A 25121-nucleotide genomic window follows, 5' to 3' on the forward strand; every position below is an offset into this window, starting at 1 on the left:
CACAGCCACTCCACAGTACCCACTACTCCATTTGGCAAAATATTTATTTATAATAAATCCGTCCCAAAGCGGTTGGTCACAAAGAATTAACTCCTCTTACATGTTTGGGCCGTAACAATGCTTTTGGTAAGAAGTAAATAAACTGTCTCTTTTTACACAGTGTACAAAAACAAAGAGACACCGAAATGACAGGTAACAGAACACGGGGAACACGGGGGGACTGGAAAGACAAAGGCAAAGCAGAGGGGCCTGGCCCGGCAGCGCTGCCACCGTCATTTACCCGTACAATCCTCAGCCCCACGCCGCTCTCATCCCCAGCACAGCTCTCAGCTGCAGGATTCTGCTCCAGGAGAGGAATCTGATGCGATGTAGCAGCTCCAGTCACTCTTTCACAGTACTGCATGTCAACACTGGGAATGGTTTCTGATATGGTTTAGACTGCACACAGTACTTGGATAGGGAAAAGTTAATTACTCCCACTCCGTAGTTCCCGGTGGCTTTGATGTCAAGTCGTACATCACCCGAGAGATGCCAGGGATCTTCTTGATCTCTGCCACCATTTTCAACACAACCTGTGGTGGAGGGGAAGCACAATATCAGAAAAAAAGGTGTGTGCAACAGACCTGATGGACATCACCCTGGAAAAGCTTGAGGGCAAACTGCTCACACCAGTTGTGCTGGACACCAGAGAGGAGCCTGCTGCTACCAGGCACAAAGTAAAATCAGCTGGAACAAAACTCTGGTTTCCATCATCTTCCAGAGCTCACAATTAATCCATGTTAGCAGGAATATTCCAGGGGAGAAGCAGTTCAGCTTCCTTAAAAATCCCTGAGTTCCCAACATCACTTACATGACACGCTGTTCATAGAGAAAGCACAAATTAACAGCGCATTGCTCTGTACAGAAGAACATGGTTATTTCCCCCATAAATATGACTAGTCTCTATAACCTCTACTATTTGGCTGCCACACTACTACTGAGCCATAAAATGACCATTTTAATTCTGCAGAATGCAGGGTTTTTGTTTGGGGGTGGGTTTTGTGGTGTTTGGTTGTTTTTAAACACAAACACTGAGGTCAAATGAATCCTCTTTTTATACAGCGGGATAGTTCACATGGCAACCTGAATTGTTTTTCTCATGCACAGGCTGCCTTGAAGTAGAGGACTTCAATATATAATTATACACAGTTACTAAAGAATGCTCATATGCTCCTGAAGTGTGTTTAAAATAAAAGGTCAATCCTATTCCTACAGTGCATTCCCAGAGGGACAAAGTACTTGACTGGACATAGATAAAGTTTCCCATTAAAAAAATAATAAATTAAAAAGCTTGACCCTGACTCCCGAGTCCTTTCAGTGACCTAAAGAGCAAACAGGGCACTGAGATGTTAAACTGCAAGTTCCAGCAAAAAGCACAAGTGCCAGACAAAGGCAATTCCTAACGCCAAGAAATTTCCAATTACCGATGCAAAAATTAATTCCAAATCCCAGGGAGGGCTGGGGTATTATTTCCTCTTTAATTGGTGCTGTTTTGGCTCAGCTCTGCTGGAAAGCCTTCAAGCTTGTCACACCCATCTGCCAGCCCCTCCTTTTGTCAGGGTTTTTTTTCCCCCCCCCAAAACGCCACAAATATTCTTTCTAATGATTATTTATAACAGAGGAAAAAAAAAAAATAGCAAGAAAATCAAAAGGAAGGCCAGGAGGGTGAGAGGGAAGCTGGAGTGAGCAGAGGCTGGGTGGAACAGGCTGGGTGCAGCCCCTCACCTCCTCGGGCACCTCGCTGCCCGGCGTGGCGGCGATGCCCGTCATGAAGTCGCTGGTGATGAAGGGCCTGATGACCACGGACCTCTGGCACGAGGGCTGCTTCTGGAGGGGGTCCCGGTCAAAATGCAGCGGGGTCAGGATTATTGGCATCTGGCTGATCTTCCCAGCGTAGCCTGCAGCACACAGGGGCACACAGGGCGTCAGCTGGGCTCACAGACGAGGCTGAGGATCCCACCCGTGCTTCCAGCTCTGGAGCCCTTCCTGCATCCCATGGGATCTGCTCCCTCTGCTCCCAGCAGTGCTGCAGCTCTGCAGGGAGGGCACTGGACACAGGTTCCCAGAGCAGCTGTGGCTGCCCCAGCCCTGGAAGGGTCCAAGGCCAGGCTGGATGGGGCTTGGAGCAGCCTGGGATGAGTGGAAGGCATCCCCAGGGCGTGGAATAGATGATCCCTAATGTCCCTTTTGACCCAAACCATTCTGAGATTCTGTAAATTGCCACTTGAGATGATCCTCAGAGTTTACAGGCACGCAGGAAAATCCCAGCTAATCTGTGTTATCCCTGTAATTCACTGTGAGTCGACTGGAGAGCCACTTTCCTCCCCACACAACGTAAAACCATGGGGTTTTATCAGTCCCAAATCGAGCCAAATGAAGAGATGCTCCCAGATAAATCTCTGAAATGTTCTTTGAACAGCCTTTGAAACACCCAGGAGAAAGCTCTCCAGTAGCCCTGGCTGGTGGTGGGCAGGTAACTCCAGACAATCACATTTCACTGATTTTTCAACATCTCCTCCTGAAAGGCAATGCACAGCTCCCCAATTTCCCTGCTGCAACGAGCTCAAGCTCCAAAACCCAGGTGTGTGGAGCTCACCCTGCTCAGGCTCTCTGCCTCTGCCAGCCCTGGCCTGAGCTGCTGCACAGGGAGGGTTTTTCACTAAACCACAACTCCAGGCTTATTTTTAGGAGCAATTCATTCACACAAAGCCAAGTGTCACCAAAAGTTAGCGAGGCACAGCTACAGCTTTACCAACACAGCTGACAGTGTTATCTCAGCCTTTTGAGGTTAATTCTGTACAAATTCTGTTCACACAGCTCTGCAAACTGAATATGGATCCTCAGAGAGAGGGATCTGCTGTAATTTGATTTATGTGAAATGCAGGCAGGGCTGATGCAGTGCTTCCCACACAGATCACATCTCCAAAGGTAATTCAGTAAAGAACCAAAGAGGCTGAACCCCAGAACTATTTAGCCCAGGCTCTGCCCGTGTGGCCCACCCAGGGGACTCCACACTCCCTGGCTCTGCAGGGCTGGGGCTGCAGCTTTGACCTGGAGTTAGGAAATCTGAAACCACCCCAGGCTGTGAGCATCACCCCCAGGAGAAACTTGGCACCTGGGCTTTCCCCAAAACCAACAGTGTTTAAAAACTCTGTCAAGTTTCTTCACCTCAGATAAACACTGAGACCAGCAAAGAGAAGGGATTTGGGTGACTGAGGGGCCTGACAGGACTTTTTGCACAGGTCTGCAGTGCAGCACCACAGCTTTGAGCTTCATGATGTGTTGGAAGCAAGTCAGTCCCCAAAATCCCCTCAAATTAATTCCTGCCCTTTAGCTATCAGCTTCCACAGCTTTTCACTGGCACCCCAGTAGCTGAGCCCTTTTTTGGAGCTGTTTGCTTGCAGATTTTGACAGCACCGCTCTGATGACACCCATTGGGCTTGCAGGGATCTGCAAACACGAGTGTGACCCCTGGGATGAGGTGGGGCACCTACCAGACTCCCTGAGAATGGTGTGAGCCTCAAAGTCCGCCTGACGTAAAGTGCTGAGGACTCCCGTGGTCAGGAAGGTGGGGGTGACATCCGTGGGGGGCTCCTTGACAGGGGGGCCAAACACGTACACCACTCTGCAACACACACACAACAAACCAGAGTGCCTCAAACCCCCCTGCTCAGGGCCACAGGGAGAACACTGAGCTGGAAAACTGCACCATGGTTTATTCTGCTTACAATTTTTAACAGGACATCACCAACCCCCCCATTAAATGCTACACCTTATCTTTAACAAAGGGTTTTCAGCACAGGGCACTAATTGCAATTTATAAACCTGCAGAAGTACATCTGCAACAAAACATCTTGTGAATTCAAAGCAGCCACATCAGCTTTATGTTTCTGCTCTCACTCCTTCCTTTCAGAGGCTGCAGAACAAGAAGCAGAGTCGGAGTGGCCTCGTGCATGGATTTACCACGAGGTGCTCACAGCAGCTGTGTGAGTCTGACATGAACCAGGAGTCTAAAACCCAAACCACACACATCTGCCAGTTTATTCTGCAGGTTTTTGTTTGGAGTACAAAGCCTGGGAGCACAGCTGGGCAGGAGACCAACTATGCCAGCACTCTCCTAAGGTCCCTGGAACAGCAGAGCTCCCAGAGCTGAGGGATGCTCGGGAGGGCAGCCTCAAACCCAGCAGAGCTTAAAGAAATCAGCACTGCTCTCACACCAGAAACTGGCTTTTATTTTCATTTTGTGACACACTCTGGAACTGCACAGGCAATCCTGATTTATGTCTCCTTTTGTCCCCTCTGCACTTAATTTAAACAGGTATCTTGCAATTCCAGGTCTCACCTTTCAGAGTAAAAGCTCTGTCAGTGTCACTTCTGTGAGAAAATTAAGTTTTGCTATAAGCAGTTTTGGCAGAAATCCCACAGCCAGGCAAGGAGGGTGTAATTCTCCAGAGCTGATTTCATGTCTAAGCACCTTCAGCTGCTGGAAAAGTTATGGACTCGAGTAGGTAGAAAATGTATCCTCAGAGAGCTCAATTAAGATCAAACTGCCCAGCTCTGGAGCTCTCCCTGTGCCATCAGAACTGACAGCCCCACACAAATCCCTTCCTGACACAAAGGCAGACCAAACTGCAGCACATCACAGCTCAGCACCAGGCTGGAGCCTTGCAGAGGAGATTTGCATAAATTATAGTGGATGCTGCCTAATCCACAGATATAGGCCAGCAATTTCTTTTCAAGCTGGAAATCAATCCATATTTGGATTTATTGTGTATTTGTGACCTCTGCATGATACACCTGTCCAATGTATAGAAATACCACACCCCAGATTAAACAGGGAAACGTTCACAGCTGCTGAACTTCCATATGGGAATTAGCTAATTAAAAACACAGGTAACTCAGTACTCACCTGTTGATGTTGTGGCACATGCGTGGTATGAGCCTGGCAAGGAACATCAGGGACTCCCAGTGTGGAGCATCTTTACTGGAGATGCCACAGACGTAGCTGTACGAGCGACAGTCACCCTGGGGAACAGCAAAACACCAACAACCCCACTGAATGTGAGCTGTGCTGCCACAGCCACCCACAGCTCCTCCCTGGCCATCCTGCAGGTGACAGAAACACAGTCTGGGCCAGCATCCAGCAGACACCGAGCTGGTGACACCAGGGAGAGACTGGAGAGGCGAGAAAATACGGAGCAGGAAATATTCAGACTGGGAAGACCCATCTAGAGTGGCCAGTGTTGGCATTTTGGTGACAAAGCACAGAAATTTGATGACTCTGCAGCCTGAAACAGTAACCAAAGCTGACTGCAAAGAGCCACACGCAGCATTAGGCAGCTGGAAATAAAATACCAGGAGGAATTCAACACTGAGAGTGCAGAGAAAGGTGCTTTACAGCCAGGACTGCTCAGCAAGGAAACCTCCTGAGTTCCTGCTCACAGTTCCCTCAGAGCCAGCTCTGCCCCTGCTCTGTGTCTGTGCCCACAGGAGGGAGGGGAAGCTCAGCTCAGCTCAGCTGCTGCACACATCCAGCTCTCCTTCCCACGGGCAGGGAGCAGCACAGATCACTGAAGGGCTGGAAAGGGCAACAACCACGGCCAAAATGGGATTTCCACCCCGTGCAGCCTGGGTGGGGCCAGCAGGGTGAGAGCAGAGCTCAGGGGCTGCAGCAGCTGCTGCTGAGTGACCAGCACCCCTGGGCTGGCCAGTGTCCCCTGGCACTGAGCTCAGGGACCCCAGCACCCACCCAGGGCACCCCCAGCTCCCCCCTGAGCCCAGCTCCGTGCCCACCCCCTGGAGCAGCAGAGATCTTCCTGCCCCTCACACACAGCCCTGCAGGGAGCCTGTACCTGCACTCCCACAGTCTTGATTGGGAGCAAGAAGGCATTCAGTGAATGTAGGCTTGTGATCTGCATCAGCTTCTCCTGGTCCTCCTCACTCGTGCACGCCTTCACCCTCTGCAGCAACGTGTGAGGCTGGGCAAGGATGCAGAACAATAAATTGGAATTAAATAAAGCTCCCAGGCCCTCAAACAGAACTTGCACAGTGTAAATGAAATTGTTATTTAAGTAGCTGTTTGCTTAGTCTACGTTTACCCCTTGGAACTATTTAAAAGATACCTCTCATCTGCCAATTAAACATTAGCAACAGCACTTTCCTGTGATTACACTGCATTTTAAGCTGGAGCCCTCCAAGGCCATAGGGGAAGTTCTTTTCCTGTGCTCATTTTCTTCTTCACAAAGCTGCACTTTTCAGTTTTATGGCACCACAATTCTGGATCTTTTAAAGCAAAGGCAGAGAGAAATCCCTGCCCTTCAGGAGTTACCAAAAGGGTTCTGGAAGTTGTTTTGAACCCACACCTCAGAGCAGACCCCTGTAATGACTGACAGCCACCACAAAGGCCAGCTTTGGATCAGGGCACCTGGCCAGCTCCTGCACCTGCATTTACACACCCAGAGGTTTCTGGGGTGTGCAAACATAGAATGTTACACCTCTTTCAGGGAGGGAAGATCTTTTCCTGACACTAAGTGATCTCATCTGCACAAAGTTTAACTACAACAGAATCTGTTTTATTTGAAAGGTAAATAAAGTTCCATTTTCCAGAAACGGTTCAACACTTGCACCAGTCAGAGCACTAAAAAATTCCACTGGACAGCTTCAATTGAGCAGCATTCCTTAAGCAGCACAAACTTAGTCCTTTTAACCTTTCAGCAGACTAAACCTCACCGTGGGTCACTACAGAACCATCACTCAGAATGAAAATTTAGAATTCCCTTACCTTCTTCACACTCGCAGAAAAATCTGCCACGATTTTCAGGATGTTGTTTGTCTCTGGGAAGTCTTTGCACACATAAGGCTCCTCAGCACAGATCACTCTGATTGCTAGCCCAGGACCTGCAAAACAAGGTGGAAAAGAATATTACACCAAATAACAGGGAGCTGTTTTCACCTTCAAGTGGGGCACAGGGAATCAGTCACTGAGTACTGTGCATTCTGCCACTGAATCTAAGACATGAAGAAACCAACCCACAGCCATCAATTTTGCTGTTTTCTAGTGGAGAGCTCGTGTTAGAAATGTTGAGCATTCACTTTCAAGACAGCAAATGCCCCCTGGAAAGGCAGAGCCAGGCCATTATTCCAGGTCAGAGCCACGGGGCAGCTCAGGCAGAGCTCACTGAGAGCTCCTCCTTTCTCCCATCAAAGCCAAACAGGCTCAATTATAAAACATTATGTATATTTATCAAGCTGCTCTCAAGTCACCTTTTCCTGAAAGATTGTGCTCAAGTGAAAACCCAAATGGATTTTTTCTGTGTTTAAAGATCAGTTTTATACCGCAGTTATTCTGGATCTGCTGAGGAACAGTGCTGTGACCCAGCAGCTCCATACCTGGGAAGGGATGCCTGGAAACCAGCTCTTCAGGAAGACCAAGCTCCCTTCCCAGCACTCGTACTTCATCCTTGTGAAAATCTTTAAGTGGTTCTATTACTTTACCCTAAAAGAGAAAAAGAAGGCAATTTACACTCTGGTTCACATATCCAAACAAAAAGCCTCAAATGTTTAGGTTCTGGCACTCAAAGTGGCCTGACCTCACAGCACCAGTGAGGTGTGTGAATGATTCCATAAACACTGGAAAGCAATTCCATGTGAATGTGGGCTTTGTAGAACAGCTGCAGGATGAGCTGGGTGAGAGCAGGAAGAAGAGTTTGTGCCAGAAGAATCCGTGGCTCTGGCAGAGCAGGAAGGCCAAGCTGCCTGTGCCTGCATGGGTTCAGAGCTCTCTTGTCTCTGCTGGAAGCTCAAACCAACCCCAAAGCCTTTGTGCAGGGATCAGTGATGGAAATGGGGATCATCAGCTCTCTGCTGTGGTGGGAGCTGGTACCTGAGCACCTCACCACATTGCTGGGTGATCCCTGCCCTGTGCTGGCTCTTTCTCAGAACACAACACAGCCAGAGATCTCACCATTCCAGTGCCAGAAAACCAAACCAGGCACTCACCACCTTTGCTTCACATGCTAATTAAAAAAGAGCTGTGCACAGAAAGGTGCTTAAAAAGCTTTTCTGGACTTCAGATAAACAGACCCTTGGTAGAAAGAAATACAATAAATTACAAGTTACAACAGACTCCCGGGGGCCCTGTCACAGCAAGGCCCCATCAGTGACAGTCACACCAGCAAAAGAGAGTTTTAGATTCTGGATCCAGTTAGTGGCAGGGGCAGCCAGCAGCCTTCACCTCCTCGCGCAGCTTGCGGATCAGCTCGGTGTCGTTGTGGTGGGTTTTGATCACCTCAGCCTTGCCACTGGCCACCAGAGAGGCACTCTCGATGAGGTCAGGCCTGAGGGTGCCCTGGGCAAGAAAAACCTCCTCGGGTTTCAGGTTCATCTCCCCGATGACCTCGTTGGCAATCTGCAGGGGGGCAGAGAAAGGAAGAGCTGTGGCACTCCTGGGGCTGCTGACAATGAACTGTCTGACCTGTGGCAGGGAGCTGTAAAAGCACAAACAACCAGCAAATTCTACCCTAAAAACCAATGATGCCACTGTCCCACTGCTGAAACACTCCTGTAACCCCATCTTTTTTAAACAGAAAATGGAAAAAGTATCTCCAGAGTCCTGGAGCATCAGCACCTGTTAAATATTCTCCCTGTCACCAAAGGCTTCTGGGGCCACCCACAGCTCACACAAGCACCAATGCCAATGATTAAACAGTAAAAGATAAAAGGAATCACAATATTAAAAAAATTCAACCAAATAACAAATAAACATTACCTTAACAAAGGTGTCACCGATAATTTTCCTCTTTTCTTCAGGACTCGTGGTCATATTTAAGGTCTTGCTAATTCTTTTACGTGGGGTTCTGTCCTCATCTGAGATGGGCAGAGTTGTTGTGCCATTATAGAATGAATGGGCTGCATTCACCACTGCAGGAAATCACAGGGATTTTTATTTCTATTTTTTTTTTACAAAATCAATAAAGATTGTCATGCTGGTTACAAAATAGAAGTTTCACTTTACTGCTTTAAAAAAAAAAAAACAAACCAAAACTAATTTCATTTGACTATTAACTGCATGGAATAGGGCTGCTCAACACCTCAAAAATTAATTTTAACAAGAGCCTTTTATTTTTCTTATTAACCTATTACTTTTTCCATATTGTGAGATTAGGCAGCCACATGCCTAATGTGGAAGTTCTTGCTTCCCTCTTAGATTATAATTTACTTGCTTTAAATAGCTTACAGGACAGTATTTCCCCAAGGCCTTTCTGCAACCAAAATTAAATGATGCACTGTTTACTGGTGCTGTATTATGCCTCTTAATTTAGAGAGGCTCCCAACCCAGAGATCAGCTGGGAGGCTCTGGCATCTTCCACCAGCACTCAACTCCATGACCTACAGAAGGAGCACTTGCAGCACAGGGATTCCCTCAATTTGCTCCTCTGGCTGCCTGCCAGAGCCCAGATTTATTGCTCCACAGAGTGCAAGAATAAGATGTGGATTTTCCACTTTAAAAATAAATAAATATATTTAGAAGAATGCGTTTTGTCTGAAGCTGGGGATGCTGCAGCCCAGCCTGTGCTGTGGCAGTGGGAAGCACTGCTCAGCCAGGGCCACAGTGCCCCAGCAGAGCACAGGAGCAGCTCTGGGCAGGGCACAGAGCCCCAGAACAGGCACTGCCCACTAATTCAGCCCCCAGGCCACACAGCAGCTCCTGCTGCTGCCACCAACTTGGTCTTCTCTGACCTCCTCAGACTGCAGGTACAAAAAACCTCTGAGCCTTCTCATCTGGGCACTCTCTGCTCTCTCAGTTAACTCCTTCACAGAATCATAAAGGTTGGAAAAGACCTCCCAGATCACTGAGTCCAAACTTTGACAAATCAACACCTTCTTGTCAAAAAGTCACTCCAAAACCATTAAAATGCACCTCTTTCAAAGCAAGCAAAAATGCCTTGAAAATAATTTTGGCTGTGGTAGCATTCAATCACCCAAATGAGCTCACAGTTGACAAAGAAAGAGACTCAGGATAAGAAATGAAGCCCAAAGTGTCAATTAAGATAGTGGAGAAAATGGAAATTCAGTGAGTTCTGCAGCAGATGAACAGGATCCCTCGGCAGAGAAGTGACCAGGACACAAATCCACTGCTCTGCTGTGCCCCACCTGCAGAACACCAACATCTAAAGACATGGGGCAGCTCACTGCATGCTCCAACAAGCAAACAAGGCCTAACATTTCAGGTTTAAATGTTGTGAACAGGTCCAGGTGGTTCCACATCGCTGACCCGGCCTCGGTCCGAGCAGCTGGGAACAGCAGCTCGATGAAACCCAACCCTAAGGGCAGATTTTGGGAAGAGCAGCACAACTCTGCAGTGCTGCAAGGAATATGAGCAGAAAGGTGGTACCTTTGACTTGGATGCCCAGCTTTTTGAGGGCCTCCTCCACGGCCTGGCTCTCCCTCTTGCGCATGAAGCCGTTGTCGATGTGCACGGCGATGACCTGCTCGCGGTTCAGGGCGCGGTTCAGCAGCGCCGTGCACACCGTGGAGTCCACGCCCCCGCTGAGCAGCACCTGCCAGGAGGGGGGAAAAGCCCCACACGGGGTCAGCTGTGCCTGGGGAAGGTGTTCACAGCCAGCAGCTGCAGGGGGAGAGCGGGATGCTGACCTGCAGCCAGCCAGCAGCGCGCTGCCCCGGCCGTGCCGCGTCCCCGGAGCCTGGGACGATTCCCCACGCCCCAAATCGACCCCAGCCACTGCCCAGTGCTCCTGCTAGTCCAGCTCTGGCTCAACTCACCAGCACCTTTGAGGAGCCCACTTTCTCTTTGATGTCCTGGATGCACTGGAGCTCTCTGTTCTCCACGGTGAAGGTGCCGCTGCAGCCCGCGATGTCGTACAGGAAATTCTTCAGGATCATTTTCCCGTTCACTGTCAGGCTCACCTCAGGGTGGAACTGTGCTCCATAGAGCTTTTTGGACTCATTTGCTATGCCTGGTATACACAACAGAACAAAAATAAATAAGTGAGCTGGATGTGAATGCAGACCCAAGTTAAGCAAGAGGCTCAAGGTGGCTCTTTGGGATTTGGTAACTCCAGTGGCTCTCAAACCCCAAATTCTAAGGTCCCACCATTTCCTGTGTCCATCTCTGTGTGATGGTAAAGCCCTGCTGTTCAGTACCTACATTATTCTTACTCAGTTGAACATTCATGCAATATTAAATACAATAACAAGTTAATAAAGCTTTAATAATTAAACAGTGCTTGACTTGTACTGTTACAGTACCCAAACCCCACTGGCACTGCACACCACAGTGTCTCCCCTGCCTTAAGGGCACAGGGATTTATTTCTTTATCTTTTATCTTTATTATTTTTTATCTTATATATTTATCTTTATTTATTTATCTTTATTTCTAAGACAAGCAACACATGCATGCTTTAAAATAATATAAACTATATAAATAATGGTAACTTCAACCACATTTACATCAGGACCATTCCTTTTAACGTCTGTTTCTTTATTACCCTAACAGCTCAACATACAAATGCACACTAGAAATTGTTAAAAACAATTCATTTATTTGGCCATTAAATAACAAGAGCTATTACTCTGTTCCCATTTGGTTCTAGCTCCTGTCTGCCATAACTCTTTACTTTACCCAACATTATCAGAAGACAAATTCAGGGTAACATAAATACCTGCTATGATGTTCCCAGACTGTGCCACCACTTTGAATCCATCAGCAACTTTATCAACACTATCTCCATGAGTGAGGAGCACAAGCTCTTCCTTCTGAAGGCCCCTAAATGAAGATTAAAAAACTAGAATCAATTCAAGAAAGGACAAAGACCTTTTACCTTTAACCTTTCAATTCCCTGCCTTTCCAAGAGATGCCTTGAGGGATTCCAGCAAAAGCACATCTCGACAGACCAGGACATTTGAAATGTCTGCAGGATTTCCCTCCCAGGAAGGGCCATCTGCAGCTCTGAGATGCCTCTGTCCAACACAGCCCTCCTGCAAGAGGGAGCTTATCTTAATTCTGAAGGGTTTGTGGGTCTCTCCTCACAGACACCCCAGGACTGAAGTCCCCTCTTGGACACAGGGAGCCATCTGGAGTCCATCAGGACACTGGCAGTCTTTTTATTTCAACAGAATGAACTTTTCTTGTTCAAAACTATTGTTTTCAGGACAATTTGGACAGAAGAAAGATAATAAAACTGGAACACAGAGATGAGGAAATGGTCAGGCTTTTTACAAGGAACTTGAAAGCCATCAATAAAATTATCAAGAAACCTAATCCTGGTTTATAAAACATCATAAACCAGTTTTAAAGGAAGGTAGAAGAGGAATGGGTTTAGATTTTCTGTGCCCTTTCCAAACTGGACAGGCACCAACAAATACAAGAGCAGTGCACTGCAGGAGACAAGAGCTTAACTCAAATATTCTCAGGTCATGGTGCACTCAGTGTCTCAATGAAGACTCTGAAATAAGGGGTTTATACAACATTCCCAGCAAATACACCTGCTTTATAAAGCCAATTTGAAAGCCAGCCCTAAGTATTTGTTTCAATGAGCAACCTGTTTATTTGTGACCACACTTGTAAAAGTTTTATTATAAACTGTCAGCTGATTTCACTATTTTTTAAAAAAATAACCTTCCCCTCATGTGACAGCCTTTCCCAGCCTGATACTGCTTTGGCAAGTGGGAATGTGTGTGCACCTGAAGAGTGAGCAGGTGTTGTCCAGGGTAATGCTGAACACTCCATCCTCCCGAACGCTCTTCTTGTGCACCGTCCCTCCAAACACCTTGTTCATCATCTGCAGGGCAAAAGAGAGACAGCACCTCACAGCCTGCACCCCTCACCACATTCCTGCTGTGTGCCAGAGCTGCAAGAATTCCCTGCAGGATTAATCCTCGCTCCCCTCTGCCAGCCACTGCCACACTCAGGGAGCAGAACCCCCCCAGGCAGAGATTTGCAAAATAAAGTCTGTTCCACAGCTCCTTCCCTCAGAAATGGCTGCTCTGCAAACTGAGTATCCAAGGCCACAGCAAAAACCTGAATTTATTCCCTTAGTTTGGTTTTGTGACTAAGGCTGGGAAAAACAAGGTGCATGAGCAGAAGCCAAGCAGCCCTTGTCTCCCTGGAAGTTTGTTCAGCTCAGCTGGGATCTACCAGATCCCCACAGGATCACCAGCGAGTCCAAAGGGAAGGAAAGGTTATTTCTTTTTCTGTGAGGGAGTGTTAAGCACTCCTAAGAACTACACTAGAAACAGCCCAAGCCTGGGACACTGCTCCACTTGTTTCCAGGAGAGGTGCCCTTTTCAGTACCAGCTGGGCAGAATTAATGAGTGACTGACAGGTCGTATTTACTCTGACAAAAACAGGGAGTGTGGAGCTCCATTCACAGCACTGCAGCAAAGAAAAACCATTTATGCAACAGATCCCAGACTGGCTTGGGTTGGAAAGACCTTAAAGCTCTTCCCATCCCACCCCTCCCAGGAGCAGGGACACCTCCCACTATCCCAGGTAGATCCAAGTCCCAGTGTCCAGCCTGGCCTTGGGCAGTGCCAGGGATCCAGGAGCAGCCACAGCTGCTCTGGGCACCTGTGCCAGGCACTGCCCACCCTGCCAGGGAAGAACATCTCCCTAATCTCCAGCCCAAACCTGCCCTCCTTCATTTTAAGGCCACTGCAGGAGGAGGCAGAGCCGGGAGAGGAGCACAGCAAGCTCAGTCCATCAGCTGCGTGCTCCCGTGGCACTGCCCGTGTTTGGAACGCAGCTCCAGCACGGCCCCTGCAGCTCAGGCAGAAACAGCGCCTGGAAGGTGGCTGTGGACAAGCAGATGGAATGGCTGGACTGGCTCCTGGAGATGTTTCCCAAGCCCAGGGACTCTGTGCTAGCTCCCAACAGCACCTGCATCCCATAGCAGATCCCAAGCACGGGTTTTCCTATTGTGAATATGGCTGGGTCGAACCACGGAGCATCTTCTGCATACACAGAGTTTGGTCCTCCAGAGATGATGATGGCTCTGCAGACAGAACATGAAGAAATCATTAACACAAACACACTGGTTACTTCCAAATCTATTTACTTTAAGCATTGGTGCTGTCTCATACCACTCTCAGGACTGATACTTTCTAACATGTAGCTTGATTTTTGCTGTCAAACCCAGCAGGTTTTCAGGGAGGGATTTCCCCAGATTAAATTAAGTCAAATATAAGCCATCATAACAAGTGTCTGTATTTTAAATTCCTCATAGCCAACCATCAGCTACAAGAGAAGTAGGGTGGCTGGGATAAATGTAGAGTATCAGCACCAATATATATATATATATTTATATATATATATACATACACGCAATTTATGAAGTCTGTGACATCTGGAGGAGAACTGCATTCAAAAAATCCACTCCCTAACTCCTGAATCTGCTGAAAAAAATGCCCCTTAATCCATTCTGGTTATGCAGAGATGGCATTAGCAACAAGTTGAGAATTACAAGTACAATACATGCGATCACGTAGGGTTTGGAGTTAATAAAAGAAAATTAAACCATCTCAAAGGGGAAGAGAGAGCTCTTGCAAACCATGCTTTACAAGACCATGAACTGCAGAAGCATCAGTTGGGCAACACTTTTGGCCTCAGCCCGGGATTGAGCAGGGCTGTACCAGACCTTGGACTCGGAACTGTTTGTTTCACAGAGAACATCAAACTTCTCCCGAGCCAGAAATGCAAAACCAAACGAGACAGAAGTTGCATAAGCAGGATTAAATGTATCCAATAATTCTCCCAGCATTAGTTCCATGCAAGTACTGACAAAAGAGAGTTTTTCTGGTTCTGAGCAGCAGGGACAGGCACTGTGCTGCCCACTCCTGCCCGTGCCACCAACAGAAACAAGGCTGCAGGACCAAGCCCAGGCACCAAGGTCACTGCAGCCCCTCCAGGCCAGGAGGGAGGAGCTGGAGGGATGGAGCTGCAAGAGGCACATTTGTTTCCCTGCCTGCTGGGATCTCCAGGCCAGCTCTGGAAGCAGCACAGCTGACGTGGGTGTAGTTTTACACTGAACCATCCTGAGAGCTCCTCCCTGCTGCTCTTGCACAGGCACTGCTGGTCAGCCTGGAGGCACGGTGCATTTCCTCAACTCAAACTCACATAAAGAGCCTGCACTCTCTCCCTCCATGGCTGCTGGTGCTACAGCTCCAAATAACTCCATGCACAGAGGCATTTGCTCCAGTGCCAGATGTACAGAACACTATTTAATATTAATCAGAACCACAGACCACGCTCCTGGAGCTCTGGCAGCCCTGGGGCCGTGCTCATTCCCTGGAGAGGTTATCCAGAGCCCAGCACCCTCTGGGGAAGAACCTTTCCCTGATACCCAACCCAAAATTCCCCTGGCTCCAGCTGTTCCTCTGGGTTCTAGGAAGGAACTGAAGGAATACAGCCACACCTGTAGATTGAACAGTCTTAGGAGAAGTCAAAATAGTTCTACACTGTTCCAAAAAGTGGAGTGTTGAACACCTGGGTTTTTTCCATGCCAACTGAAACTTGACATAATGCAGAGAGGTTTGCAATGTGCCCAAGTATGAGTAAAAAAATAAAAAAATGAGTTGAGGGGCTGAGAGAAGGACTCACATCTCAGCCGTGCAGGAGTCAGAGCCAGCTCAGGATGCAGACTTTGCAAGCTCTCCTGCAGCACTGTGTCATGTCCTGCACACTTGTCTGTGCTGCTAGGAATATTCCTTTCCCTGGTTTACCCTAAACCCCTCCCCAGACAACCTGACCCAGCTCTGGAAAGCTCCTCTGCACCTCAGGAAGCACATAAAAACACCCAGGGGAAAATGTGTGCATGAATGCCCCGAGGTCAGGACTCCTGCCAGAGCCCAGAGGAAATCCAGAGCTGGGATATTGTGGGAAATAAGTTCATGCCACACTTAGGTGACACTCATCACTAGAGAGGGCTCTGAGCATTGAGGAGCCAGCTTTTTAAACACAGAAATACAATTAAACAAAACCACAACCTCATTTTCACAGTGACCACAGGGGTGGATCTGCTGGGTTTGTTGACTGACAGACACTGCACACAAACAGATTTTGTGGACACACAGAATTATTGACCAGCCTGGGTGACCTGAAACCACCACCCCAGCCTTGAGAAGTGACCTGGATGAAGAGGCTCTGGCACACTTTAAAGAGCAGCTATTTGCAGTGACAAGTCCTACAGGTCTAATCCCAGTGCTCTGAAGAACTTTCAACTGTTCTGAAGTTCTTCCCGCTGCAAACCTGCATCAGCACATAAACTCTTTACTGCTTCTATAATTGTCATGAAATGGAAAAATGCACTTCTGCAGCACTGTCTTATCTATTGCAGAGCACAACCAAAATCCCAAGTGCACCGTGTTTCTGGATTTGTACCAAACTGACAAGTGAGTACAAATCTTTGGTGCTTTGTAGACTTCAGGGCATTTATTCTCCCCACACAGAAGAGATATATATCCTAAAAAGCCTAACAAAACATGAAAAATTAATGTACAAAGTACTAAGTAATTGTGAGACCTTTCTTTGCTGCAGACAAGGAGTGGCAGTGTCAATTAGGGGTTTTTTAGCTGCTTCCCAGAAACATCTGGCACAATATCTTCAGTATCCAAGTTAGTTTAATTTAAAAAAAAGAAAATTAAGTAAAAAAAGAAATAAATTTAGAAACCCACAAAAAATTCAACAGATAAAACGTCAAAATCATCTACGTATTGGCAGATATTTAAAATGCAGCCTTTTGAATTATGCTTTGTAATTTAAATCATTAAAATGACATTAAGAAACAAATGGACAAAAAGGTATCAAGAGACAAATGGACACCACAGGTCCCCAGCAGAGCTCAGGTGGAATCAGGGACAGCACTGGCATTGGAGCCACTGCCCAGGAGAAGCCACGAGGCTGATGCCTGGAGAGGCTCCTGGCACAGAGTTAAAGGAATAAAGTAGGGATTTATTAAAAGGCCTTCAAAAAATCCACCTTGGGCAGTGCAGGAGCCTGGCCGTGGCTCTAGGTGGGATGGCCCCAGGAGGGACACCCAGTCACGAGGTTTCACACTTTTATAGGTTTTGGTCCATTTACACATTGGGGTTAAACGTCCAATTACAGCTTCAGGTGATGAAGTCCCATCCTCCCAGTTTGCTGATGTTTACACCTTTTGGCCCAAAGCTGCATCTGGGGCTGGAAAGGATTGTTGTGTCTGACTGAGCTGCGAGGAGAACTTGCTGACACTGTGAGAAGTTCAGTTACACACCAAGGCAGTGCAGAAGCTGGGAAATAAACAGCTCAAACTCCAGGCATCACAGCGGGACCAGGGGAGGAAGGAGGCGGGAGGACGTACCGGAATCCCTGCTCGCGGATGGCGAAGGCCGGCGTCTCCAGCGGGAAGATCTCGGACTGCACGAAGAGCTCGCGCACGCGCCGGTCGATCACCTTGCCGTACTGCGCGCCCGCGTCCAGGATCACCACCGCGCCCTCGTAGTGGTGCTGCCCATCCTTGAGCTCTGCCCCGGCGTTCTCGGGCTGCCAACAGCAACCCAGGTCAGCAATCCCATGGAACCATCATCACCCAGCTCGGCAATCCCATGGAACCATCATCACCCAGGTCAGCAATCCCATGGAACCATCATCACCCAGCTCAGCAATCCCATGGAACCATCATCACCCAGCTCGGCAATCCCATGGAACCATCATCACCCAGCTCGGCAATCCCATGGAACCATCATCACCCAGGTCAGCAATCCCACAGAACCATCATCACCCAGCTCAGCAATCCCACGGAACCATCATCACCCAGCTCGGCAATCCCAGGGAACCATCATCGCCCAGGTCAGCAATCCCATGGAACCATCATCACCCACGACAGAAATCCCACGGAATCACCCATGCCAGCAATCCCATGGAACCATCATCACCCAGGTCAGCAATCCCATGGAACCATCATCGCCCAGGTCAGCAATCCCATGGAACCATCATCACCCAGCTCAGCAATCCCATGGAATCACCCATGACAGAAATCCCATGGAACCATCATCACCCAGCTCAGCAATCCCATGGAACCATCATCACCCAGCTCGGCAATCCCATGGAACCATCATCACCCAGCTCAGCAATCCCATGGAATCACCCATGACAGAAATCCCATGGAACCATCATCACCCAGCTCGGCAATCCCATGGAACCACCATCACCCAGCTCAGCAATCCCATGGAACCATCATCACCCAGCTCAGCAATCCCATGGAACCATCATCACCCAGCTCGGCAATCCCATGGAACCATCATCACCCAGCTCGGCAATCCCATGGAACCATCATCACCCAGCGCGGCAATCCCATGGAACCATCATCACCCAGGTCAGCAATCCCATGGAACCATCATCACCCAGCTCGGCAATCCCATGGAACCATCATCACCCAGCTCAGCAATCCCACGGAACCATCATCACCCAGCTCGGCAATCCCAGGGAACCATCATCACCCAGCTCGGCAATCCCATGGAACCATCATCACCCACGACAGAAATCCCACGGAATCACCCATGCCAGCAATCCCATGGAACCATCATCGCCCAGGTCAGCAATCCCATGGAACCATCATCACCCAGCTCGGCAATCCCATGGAACCATCATCACCCAGCTCAGCAATCCCATGGAATCACCCATGACAGAAATCCCATGGAACCATCATCACCCAGCTTGGCAATCCCACAGAACCATCATCGCCCAGGTTGGCAATCCCACAGAATCACCCATGACAGAAATCCCATGGAATCACCCAGGTTGGCAATCCCATGGAATCACCCACCACAGAGATCCCACGGAGACACTCAGACTCACCACAGAGATCCCACAGAGCTGCTGAGACACGAGGCTGGAAAACGCCTCTGCCAGCGTCCCAAGTCCAGCTGTCCAGCCAACCCCACCCCTGTGGTCACCACCAGACCGTGCCCTCCAGTGCAGCTTCTGCACATTTTGGGAGCCCTCTCAGGGATGGTGAGCCCACCACTACCCCAGGAAGCTTTACAAACCTTTCTGTCAGGAAATGTCTCTTGATACCCAGCCTGAACCTCCTCTGGCTTTACTCTGACAGCCCACTGACTGAGCCAGATCTCTTTAACAGCTAACATGTGCGAGGCTTTGCTAATTAGCTATGCTAATTTATGATAAAAATTATAAAGACCAGCCAAGAAGCTTCAAAATGAAAAGAAATCTTGAAGATTATAAGGACCAGTTGAGGCAGTGGCAAGATAAAGGCGCTGGACACCGGCACAGAACACCCACCCCAAGAAGAGACAAGATCCCCATCCCCCAAACCAAACAGGGCAGAAATTAGGGAAGAAAAATGCTAATGAGCTAATGATGGCACAGCTTTGCACAAGCAGGAGCTCGTATGCCCTGATCACCATCTGCAGCCTCTCCATCTTTTTCCAGTTCCACATGAACCCCAGCACAGCCCATGGGAATGGAGAGCCTTGGCCTTTTTCTCAGGCAAAACAGCACAAAAATCAAACAAAAAAATGTTTTTTTCCCCGTCACGCTGCCTCATATGCTGAACTTCACTTGACATTACCTCCTGGAGAGAATAAAAAGGGGAAATTGAGAACAAATGTCGCTGCTAAATGATTAGGGGAAAAAAAAAAACCAACACATTTTGAGAGCAGCATTTGAGCAGACTGCATGTCAGAACAAAGCAGTGGCTCCCTCTGAGCCCCTCATGTCTGAGCTGCTTGGCCAACTTTGGCTAAATCTGAAAGAGTGCTAAAAAACACCAGGCCAAGTTTCTTCATTAAAAAAAATTGTGAGAAGAGGCAGCTATTCCATGGAAGTGTCCTTATCAGAGCATCTCCAAGGAAGAATCAGCAACCATGCTCTAACACCAAAAATTTGCTGCCTACAGAATTTACTTCTCTTAGGTTGTTCTTCCCCTGATTCTTTGCCAATGCAGCTTGGTGAAGGGCAAACTGGGAAGGGTTTCACTTTGGCAAATGATGCCTCCAAGCATCTTGGAGCTCCATTTCAGGTTTCAGTGATGGCAGGTTGGAGTTGTTCTGCTTGTCTGGACCAGGCAGCAGAACCTCCAACCCAGAGCTCGCCTCTGCTCCCATCACTGCTGCTCCAGCATTTCCACCTGGGGCAGGAATTCAGCCCAGAGCAGCCACAGGTGATTCTGGAGAGCAGCATCCTGCTGGGACACAACCTCCCCACAAACACACTGGCAACTTCCAAACTTCACACCAGCTGGAAGAGGTTTTATCTTAATTAAAGGACCTAAGGGGGGGGTCGGGTGGGAAATCGTGCCAAATCCCTCAAAAGCCTAAATCCAGGTTAAAATCAGATATTTAATTTTTGTCCTTCAGCTGGCAGCCAAGTTGCCTGGTGGGGAGCTCTTGATGACTTTTAGTGCTGGGTTACACAACAAGAAGTGCACATGTTGGAAGAGAGCAGAGTTTAGCAGCACAGACCCCTTCACACCCCAGGTGAGGCAGAGTCACCAGACCTGTCCTCCCCTCCAGTGCATGGGAGGGAATCACTTTTAGAGTGATTCTGGGCATTTTCACCTGGCAATTTCTAAATTAGCAGTTCTTGTGAGACAGACCAACATCCTTATTCTTTCCTGAGCCCATCCTGGAGAAAACACTATTCCTTGCAGTGCTGGTTTTTTATTTGAAGTCTTCAGTTGTTTCAGAGCAGTAGGTTTTGTCATTTAGGGACAGAGCTCTGCAGCCCTGTCTCAAAGAAGACTGAACAGAAGTTACTGTTGGTGTCAGCTGGACTGACAGACAGGCAGCTATCCCTGGATTTATTAATAAATAAATCTGGTTTCCAGTGCCCTACCCCAAGATGTTTTGGGCAGGCAGGGGTGGTTAATGGGGGCTGTAGGGGAGACAGGAGCATGAAAACAGAGCCTGAAGTTACACCAGGAGTAGCTTGAGAAGCACTTTAAAGCAGAGTGAGCAGGTCTGTGTCCTGAACCTGCACCACCCTCAAACCCCAGCAGAAGCAGGACAGCAACCCAGACTCCTCTGAACTAACCAGACAAGTGGAACTGCAACGGGGTTCAGGACTAAGACAGCCCAACATAAATCACAGGCAAAAAGAGAAAAGGAAAAAAGGCAGAAAAGTCATCACAGCATCTAGTTCTACTTATTGAAAGGCACAGTTCCAAGGCTAGGGGTTTTAAACCCAAATTACCGAGGGAAACTTCATTTGATGAAATCCAAAGAGGAGCAGATGCTGTTCATGTGCAGCCAGCATGGCAGCTGAGCTCTGCACACCACGGCCGTGCCAGCAGAGATTAAAAGAGGACACCAGACAGCCCAGTTCCTGCAGGGATGGATAGGGCTTATGGAGCCAGCACCTCATCCTGCTGGGGACTGCACAGCCTCCAGTGAAAGCTCTTTGTCCCCTCAGAACAGCCAGAACTAGAGGTCCTTGTCTTCTGGTGTGCTCACACAAAAATCTGTGGAAGCTGCTCTGACACCTGTCCCAGGCTGTCCAGGTATGGGGACAGAAGCACTGTGCTGCTGTCCCCAGAGCAGGACTAAAAACAGGACTGAAACCCTGTGTACACTGAGAGAAGACAGTCTCTGTTCAGCCAATTCCAGCACCAAGTCACCCTGAGGACCACGGACCCGAGCCACGGCACCAAGGTCCTGTGTGCCACCTGAGCCGTGTGGCGACCCCAACTGTGCTGCCACACCGAGGGTCAGCCTCGTTCCCCCACCTAACACTGCAGAACAAAAACCTTCCATCACTGCTGTTCTTCTGGTGTCCAAACCAAGCAATTCCGAGTGCTCTAGTGAGCTGAGGTAGGAGAACTGGAAGCAGGCTTGGGCTACCAGCCAAGGTCACCACAGATCCTGCTCCTCACATCCCTGCCTAGTGCCTGAAACTGAGTGTGCAAGTTCCTAACAGCCCACTTGTGCAGAATCAGGGGAATTCTCAGCATTTCACACGCCCACATGGTCGCAGGTTGGTCATTAGTGTAATTCATAAACCACATTTCCACACAGACCAGTCCCATTCTGGAGTACTGGGAAGCAGCAGCAGCTCCTCTGTCCGAGCCCTCAGCCCTGAGCTCTCACCCACACCAGTAACTCAGGACAGGCCTAAACCAGGAGCCTTGATCTTGCACTTTCAAGCCAGCACAGGTTTTACAAGAGTTTAACTGTTTCCCTGTGGTATTAAAATTAAGCAGGTCTAAGAACGCTCACTCAGATTTCCAAGTATAACAGGAAAGCAGCTCCCTTAAACTCAGGCCATCCTCAGCAACACAACCAGAACCCCCCAGATCATTATTCCAGGGGAGCTTTAACAGACATGGGTGTCATGCAGGTGTCCATGGGCTGCTGGGACCCTGCAGAAATTGCTGTCATTAGTGCAGGATGAGCCGGGAGCCCCACATCCAGCACTGGCTGGGAGAACTGGAGCCCCCAGAGCAGCCCCGGGTGGAAAGGAGGCTGGGAAAAACCTGACAGCCAGGGAAAAACCTGACAGAAAACCTACCGAGCACTCCAAAAGCCCTTCAGAGACACAGCTAGATAAAGAGCCGAGAACAAGGGAGGAGAGGAACAGCCGGGATTAGCCGGCCGGGAGAGGAGGTTGTGAACACGGCCAAGGAAAAGCGAGGCAGAAAACACACAGGGACCAAGTGAGCACTCCAAAACTGAGCACCCAAAAAAACCGAGCACTCAAAAAAACTGAGCACCCAAAAAAAACTGAGCACCCAAAAAAAACTGAGCACCCAAAAAAAACTGAGCACTCCAAAAAAAACTGAGCACTCCAAAAAAAACTGAGCACTCCAAAAAAAACTGAGCACCCAAAAAAAACTGAGCACCCAAAAAAACCGAGCACCCAAAAAAACCGAGCACCCAAAAAAACCGAGCACTCAAAAAAAACTGAGCACCCAAATAAATTGAGCACTCCAAAAAAACTGAGCACCCAAAAAAACCGAGCACTCAAAAAAAACTGAGCACTCAAAAACTGAGCACCCAAAAAAACTGAGCACCCAAAAAAACCGAGCACTCCAAAAAACTGAGCACTCCAAAAAATTGAGCACTCCAAAAAAACTGAGCACTCCAAAAAAACTGAGCACTCCAAAAAAACCGAGCACTCCAAAAAAACCGAGCACCCAAAAAAACTGAGCACTCAAAAAAACCGAGCCCTCCAACCCCCCCAGAGCCAGGGATTTTTTGCGAACTAGCTAAAGAAAGCACAACAAGTCTTGCAGCCCGCTGAGGCAGGCTGCAGGGCTCGCTGCGAAGTTGCATTATCGGAGCTCGGAGCTCCCGAGCCCGAGCCACACGGACACCCCGGGCCGGGGCCGGAGCTCCGGGCGAACCGAACCCCGGCCCGGCTGCGAGCGGGGACACAGCGGGGCACAGCGCCGCGGAACATCCCCGCTCGGGCAATCAATCAGTTCATTAATGAATTAGCGCTCTGCGAGCAGCCGGCGCTGCGGCCCCCGTTCCTCCCGTTCCCCCCGCTCCCCTCCCGGGCCGCGGGCCCCGCCACACGGCCGGGCGGGCCGGGCCGGGCCGGGCCGCGGGCCCAGCACTGACCTTGGTGTCCCCGTTGCACAGGGCCATGGGGGCGGCGGGCAGCGCGAAGAAAGGGCCGCGAGGAGCCGCGGCCGATGAGCTAATGCCGCCCGCGGGAGGAGGAGCCGCCCGGCACGGCCGCTCCGGCGGAAGGGGAGGAGCGGCGGCGGGGTCAGGGGCGGCACGGCTGCGGGGACACGGCGGGGACACGGCGGGGACAGCTCCGGACAGCCGGGGGCAGGCCCGGCAGCGCCGGGGGGCTCCGCCGGCTCACTCGGCTCTGTTATCAGGGTAAAAACAAGCAGAGCTTTGCAGCGAGTGCGGTTCTGTGCGTCAGCATCCTATGGGATCACGGGATCACTGGCTGCTTTGCGCTGGGAGCGCCCTTAAAGCCCAGCCCGTCGCACCCCCTGCCATGGGCAGGGACACCTTCCATCCACCGGGAACCGTGCTGTGCCTGCCCGCTGAACTCCCCGTCGGAGAACGTGACTGCATCCGTGGAACCCTCCGGGAGCGGTGCCGGGGCGGTTCTGATCCCTTTCCCTGAACATCGGGTTAAACACGGCAATGAAGGAATTCTGGTTAAGATGAAATCACACACCAGCGTCTGGTTCTGCTGTCAGAATCCAAACAGTTCTGTCCTGAGGCTGATGGAAATGTAGTGTTTTTTTCACAATCCGGGTTTCTGGTCTGGTTTTTTTTATGGATGTGTCATTCTTTTGCATTTCTGTTTACACTGGCATTCAGGCAGAGTCATCTCAGAGCACGAGGCACAGGATTGTGTCCCAGGGAGGAGACTCCACATCCTCCCTGGTGTCTGTTCCAGTGCTCACAGGAAACATCTTCCTCCTCTAGAGGTGGAACTTCCTGGGATCGATTGTTGCCCGTGGCTCTGGTGCCACTGGAGCAGAGCCTGGGCCATGCTCTGACCCTCCCTGCAGCCAGGGACAGCCAGGGCTGGGGGCTCCTCTCGGGGCTGAACCGCCCCAGCTCCCTCAACCTTTCCTGGGCACCGAGATGCTCCAGTGATCCCAACGCCTGGTCCCGATCCTGATCCCTGATCCCGATCCTGATCCCTGATCCCGATCCTGATCCCGATCCCTGATCCCGATCCCGATCCCGATCCTGATCCCGATCCCGATCCTGATCCCTGATCCCGATCCTGATCCCGATCCTGATCCCTGATCCCGATCCTGATCCCGATCCTGATCCCTGATCCCGATCCCGATCCCGATCCTGATCCCGATCCTGATGCCGATCCCGATCCCGATCCTGATCCCGATCCTGATCCCTGATCCCGATCCCGATCCCGATCCTGATCCCGATCCTGATGCCGATCCTGATCCCGATCCCGATCCTGATCCCGATCCTGATCCCGATCCCGATCCCTGATCCCGATCCCGATCCCGATCCTGATCCCTGATCCCGATCCTGATCCCGATCCTGATCCCGATCCCGATCCCGATCCCGATCCTGATCCCGATTCCGATTCCGGTTCCCGGTTCGGGTTCCCGGTGCCCCTGTCCCG

At 49.7% G+C, this 25121-nt stretch overlaps 1 protein-coding gene across 2 annotated transcripts; it reads right to left on the reverse strand.

Annotated features, from left to right (window-relative positions):
* Nucleotides 1-26: 26 nt before the first annotated feature.
* On the reverse strand, nt 27-25120 carry GMPS (guanosine monophosphate synthase). Of its 2 annotated transcripts, XM_086843877.1 has the most exons (17): nt 18655-20386; nt 17969-18216; nt 17395-17754; nt 13938-14052; nt 12743-12840; nt 11722-11825; nt 10822-11015; nt 10433-10598; nt 8807-8958; nt 8273-8446; nt 7429-7534; nt 6821-6936; nt 5892-6017; nt 4949-5064; nt 3534-3664; nt 1765-1937; nt 27-572 (listed from the first exon to the last, which is right to left on the reverse strand). In XM_086843877.1, exons 4-17 carry the CDS (start codon nt 13941-13943, stop codon nt 471-473), a joined length of 1764 nt encoding a protein of 587 aa, XP_086700003.1. In that variant the 5' UTR covers nt 13944-14052; nt 17395-17754; nt 17969-18216; nt 18655-20386; the 3' UTR covers nt 27-470. The 2 variants fall into 2 exon arrangements, with proteins under 2 accessions (XP_086700003.1, XP_086700002.1); XM_086843876.1 differs by lacking the exons at nt 17969-18216; nt 18655-20386 and adding an exon at nt 23615-25120 and having other exon boundaries at nt 17395-17576.
* Between the last annotated feature and the right edge of the window lies 1 nt (nt 25121).

Source organism: Cyanistes caeruleus, chromosome 10, assembly GCF_971803275.1.
Source record: "Cyanistes caeruleus chromosome 10, bCyaCae1.hap1.1, whole genome shotgun sequence".
NCBI classification, from domain to species: domain Eukaryota; kingdom Metazoa; phylum Chordata; class Aves; order Passeriformes; family Paridae; genus Cyanistes; species Cyanistes caeruleus.

Excerpts from the sequence above, each read along its gene's own strand:
- GMPS (XM_086843876.1), bottom strand. The coding sequence starts at position 23,641 with ATGGCCCTGTGCAACGGGGACACCAAG. Across the intron at positions 14,053-17,394 it reads ATCCGCGAGCAGGGATTCCG|AGCCATCATCATCTCTGGAG; the intron begins GTACGTCCTCCC and ends TTCTGTCTGCAG. Across the intron at positions 6,018-6,820 it reads TTTCTGCGAGTGTGAAGAAG|CCTCACACGTTGCTGCAGAG; the intron begins GTAAGGGAATTC and ends ATCCTTGCCCAG.